The 5015-nt window shown below is 41.8% G+C and overlaps 1 protein-coding gene across 1 annotated transcript; it reads left to right on the forward strand.

Annotated features, from left to right (window-relative positions):
- Positions 1-117: 117 nt before the first annotated feature.
- Positions 118-2266, forward strand: IFT22 (intraflagellar transport 22; the record flags this gene model as incomplete). Its single annotated transcript, XM_010014007.1, is given in 5 exon segments — positions 118-161; positions 163-186; positions 293-382; positions 986-1188; positions 2118-2266. Coding segments are annotated over 5 exon segments (510 nt in total), but the record flags the coding sequence as incomplete, so codon positions are not given.
- Positions 2267-5015: the final 2749 nt, after the last annotated feature.

A 5015-nucleotide genomic window follows, 5' to 3' on the forward strand; every position in this document is an offset into this window, starting at 1 on the left:
GCATGCACTGGGGCCGAGGATGGAGGGAGATCAGGGGGCTCGGGTAAAACACCGTGCGCTGCTCTTCGGCGTGGCTTTGGCACGTTAACTTCCCACGGGATCTGCACTTCCTGCCAGTCTGGAAAGTCGGTGTTGGCAAACTTTATTTCGGAGAGCGTAGAAGGGATCGGCAGGACAAGGTGTGAGGTGAGCGAAAGCCGGGGCGCGCCGACTGACCCAGCCCCGCAGGACGTCCCTCCCTCTGGCTGCTGCTGTGTGGGGATGCGATGTTGTATATCCACGCGCTTCACAGGATCCTGGAGTATGAGAAGCCGAACTTGAACACAAACACCAAAGGAGCTGGGTGTCGGTTTGAGCTGTGGGATTGCAGTGGTGATCCAAAGTAAGCCAGCATTGCTGTTACTTGCTCTAGGTTACTTAATTCTAATAGTTCTGCTTACACAAAATATTCATACTTAAGGCCTAAACCAAATGGTCTTTTTGAGATGGGGAATATTCCCAAGTCTTTACCTGATTATACAGCTTTCTGCTGTAAGTGTCTGATACTAGGTGTTCTCTGTCCAGCTGACACTGAACTTGGTTTTGGATAAGGACCAAGTACAACGTAAAGTCCATAGCTCCTAGAATGAAATTACAGGTACAGGAGACAGAGGCCTACGCTGTCACTGTCTTCATCTCCTTGAAGTTGTTATGTGAGTGGACTTCAAACAACGTACCCATGATTTAGGCTTTCATTTCCAAAAGAGAAAATTGAGAACTGGGCAGATCCATTTATAGGGAAAAAAGTTGAAATAAGCATTTGACCAAATACTGCACCGTCAGTAAATCATGGGACCAACTACTATAATAGGTAAATTAAAACACTTGGAATATGATAGATCACTAATGTTATAATAAAGTACTGAAATATGTTCTTGAAGAGGAAAGAATAAAACTTGAGGAAGTTTGAGTGCATGTTTCTGTTACCATTCTCTTGTTTTTCAAGGTTTGAAACATGCTGGCCAGCTCTGATGAAGGACTCTCATGGGGTAATAATAATCTTCAATCCTGAGCTGCCCAGTCACCTGAAAGAAATTGAAATGTGGTACTCCTGTTTCGTGCAGCAGCAGTCACTGCTTGACAGTCAGTGTCTCCTAGTTGCACATCACAAGCCAGGCAGTGGGGGGGACACGGAAGATCTGTCCTTGGGTAAGAGGATGGAAAACTCGATCTGTAACTCAGAGCTTTTTATTGATCTGTGTATCTTTACAATTGTTCATCCCCTTTTCATTTACATCTGCCAGAGTGCTTTGCAAAACCAGAAATAATGAATTTCAGAGGTCATCTATAAGGTGAGCAATATGCCTGTGTCACAAAAGGGAAAGTAAAGACAAGAAAAGTTGAGTGGTCACACAGTGAGTATGCAGCTGAGCCAGGAATTGGAACTCCTGCCTTATTGTGCCATCACTAGTAGCGTGGTTTTGATGTTGAAGTTTATCTTTCATTAACTGACACTTCCGAGGCCACTTAAGCCTGCATTTTATCCATGAAAACAGGAGCCTTCTGAAATAAAAGGCTAATGATCTTCCTCTTATAATTAGTAAGAGGTACCTTATACACTGCAAATTTATTTGTAGCTGTTTATACAAATGAGAACAGATACTCCCGCTGGGCAACCTGTTTCACTGTTAAATACTGTTCCAGTATTAAACAAATACTTACAAGTATTACTAAATTAATACATATTTAATATAAGAGTATTGGTCCATTATTTTGATATAATCAAAGAATGTCCTATCATTTTGTCCTCGTTTACCTAAAACCAGGACACACTTCAGTAGTAAAACTGCAGTTCAGTGTTGAATTGTTTGATTCAGCCTAACTGCATGTGAGACCAAACCCAGGACTTTAAGCTTTAATAATAACTTTTGAAGAATTTAATCTAGCAACAAGTTGTACTTGCTTTTAGTGCTAAGAAGCTACGATGCATTTCTTCTTCATGTGTTGTGTGTTATGTGGGGTATCAAACACTGGATGCTACTGAAGCCCAACTGACTTCAGCATGAGCTGCCCATGACCTTGATTGTATTTCTTTCATAAAAGGAATACATCTAATTATTTTTTATTTACCTTCAAAGCTTACCCGCTGAACAAGCTAAAACTTATACACTCCAGCTTGGAAGAAGATCCTGAAGATGTTCGGATGGAATTTATTAAATACTTCAAAAGCATTATCACCTTGATAAATGAGAGCAGAGAGAGGGAAGAAATGTCAATTATCTCATAACACTAAAAGAAACACTGAACAAGGAAGAAGAAGGATTATTTTCCCTTTGTACACTAGCCTGTGAACAGGTCCTCACAAAGGGAATTTGCCAGCCTATAAACACTTCAACCTATATACAAGTGCTGACATCAGATGAACTGTGGTGCCAGAGATGGCTGCACATCCAGGATTTGGGGTGACTCTAGGTGCACTTTGGTTCCATCTGGCAACAGGTACAGGAAGGTGTTGTTTAATATGTTAGTGGGGACCAAAAGATAAATGTATGGGTTATCTCTTCACTTCAGAATCCCTTTTTGTAGAGGTGCTAAGAGAAGAAAATCTGACAGAACAAAAGATTTGTGGAGTTCTGTTGAAGCATCTGAGTAAAGTGCTCATGTTCGCTGTGTTCCTGGAGAAGGCATGCTTTTGGAAGTCACTGCAAACTGACTGGAATAGAGATCTGAGCAGCAGTCCTGCTGTGGAATCCACGTTTTTGTGTTCCACGTTCTCCTTATCTTTCTGTCCAGCATCTGAAGAGAGCACGTTGCATAGTTACTGCCTTGGCAAGGCAGAATAGGTCTTTCGCAGGACTAGGTTTTCCTCCTGTTCCAACAAAATAACTGTGTGGTTGGGGGCAATGTTTAGGTCGCTCTGGGAGGAAAGGAATTGCAATCTCAGTGTAGCGCAGTGCTTTGACCTATGTCAGGAGCTCCAGTAGAGAAAAAAGTTGTGCATTCTCCAGAGAAGGGAAAGCTGTTTCAAAATGTGTATTACTGTTCCCTGTTGCACTGAAATAAGTGGTTTCATAGACAATTTACTTTCTGCTGTGTTTGGTTTGCACTCATCCCTGTTCTTGGTAAGTTTTGCTGTGGAAGACATTTTTTCTTATAACATGGTACTAAAGCAATAAAAACATTTTAAAAATGCATCCTTTTTGTTCTCCAGGGGAAAGTTAATTACGGGTTTGTGGAATTCTTATCGACTTGCTTAAGTTTCAGTAAGGAAAACAGGGATAAATTTGTAGTACATTAATGAGCTCCAACAAGAGACGTTTACAAAAGCTTGTCACTGACCTGGCTGGCATTAGCTAAAATTGCCCAGAGAAGCTGTGGCTGCCCCATCCCTGGCAGTGTTCAAGGCCAGGCTGGACACAGGGGCTTGGAGCAACCTGCTCTAGTGGAAGGTGTCCCTGCCCGTGGCAGGGGTTGGAACTGGGTGAGCTTTCAGGTCCCTTCAACCCAAACCACTCTGTGATTCCTTGTAAATAAGTTTAGTTTACTGTTGCTTTCAGGTAGGAGTAGATTTTTCAGTTATTTTCATATACTGCTTGAAGCACTTCCACCTGTTCATGCTCAAAATAACACACATTGCTAGAGTCTGAAAGCCTCTTTATCCCAGCTGTGATTCGTACTTCCCCACATATTTTTCTCTTTGATTATGAAGCCCTATTTATTTAAAACAAAGGCATGTGAAGTGAAAGATTAAAAGATCTTAGAACAGTTCCAAGCTGTAAACCTAAAGGCTACAAATAACACACCAAAACTGAGCTCAGTTTATACTTTAGAGAATTCCTATTCCAATGATACCCTGGTTTGCTCAGGTTGGTGCAGCACGTGAAGCGCGTGCACACACAAATAGCCTGCACTGTGCTTCTCTTGGGTGCTTGGTGCGCTCACAGTTTGCTGCCCCGGCTTCTCATTGTCTGCTGGCTCCTGTTCTGCCATTAAAGTTAAAAGCCCTGCTCAGTTCTGTGAGGAAAAGAGGGGGTTGCACTGAAAGAGAACATCAGTGAGAGGAAGGACACCAGGAAAGAAAAAAGCAACATAAGCAGTAAGAGATGAAAAGAAAAGGTTGGAGGCGAATAGTGGGAGGTTGGCATTTCAACATCTCCATTTGATTTATATGACTTTTGAAACAACCAGGCTTTCTATGTTTGCAATCACTGTCATAGGGTGGTCTATTGGAGGCAGTTATTGGCAAATGCACAGTCTAACTAGAGAGCAAGTTTTTCACATGCTGCCTTAGATTATTTTTTTCCTTGTTGCCAGCTGTGTGGTGCTGGAGCCAAGATTTCAAATATACTGCCTTCATAAATCCAGGTTTTCCCAACAGCAACTTTGGGATATGCACTGGTAAAAACTGGTGTGAAACCCACCAAGTATTTTGTTTGGAATGTAAACCCGTGTTTGGGTGATTCCAGAGTTGAGAAGTCAATGAACTCTTCTATTCACCACCCTCCTTCATACAAAACATAAATCATGGTCTTACTTTAAACTCAAAACCAGGATGTAAATTACAGGTATCTATATACTGCAACACATTGTTCCTTAGAGAAGAAAAACAGACAGAACCAAAGACGGATCCCTGGACTTGCCTTTATATCACCCAGAAAGATCATAATATGTAATAAATGTTCAACATCATTCATAAAATCTGGCCAAGAGATCACTTTCTGTCACTGCTGAAGAACAGAGTACATGCATAGACTCATGCAAAATTAATCCTCAGTGTTGGAGAAGATACAAAGAAAGTATTTATTCAGAAGTATCATTTATTAATGATTTATGAAACAGGTCAACAGAGACACCCAGTCAGAAGAGGGTGTTATTCCAGAATGCCAGAGGAACATACATTACATCTTTGTCTCTGCCTACACAGCCCACCCATCCTGTGCTATCTGTAAGGCAGCAGAGCTTCAACCAACACCCCACCACTGCACTAGTCATACTGGGGGTGCACAGCCCCATTTGTTTGTTTGAAGCAGTGTGGT

This window comes from Nestor notabilis, unplaced genomic scaffold (genome assembly GCF_000696875.1).
Source record: "Nestor notabilis isolate BGI_N333 unplaced genomic scaffold, ASM69687v1 scaffold26804, whole genome shotgun sequence".
Classification (NCBI taxonomy): domain Eukaryota; kingdom Metazoa; phylum Chordata; class Aves; order Psittaciformes; family Psittacidae; genus Nestor; species Nestor notabilis.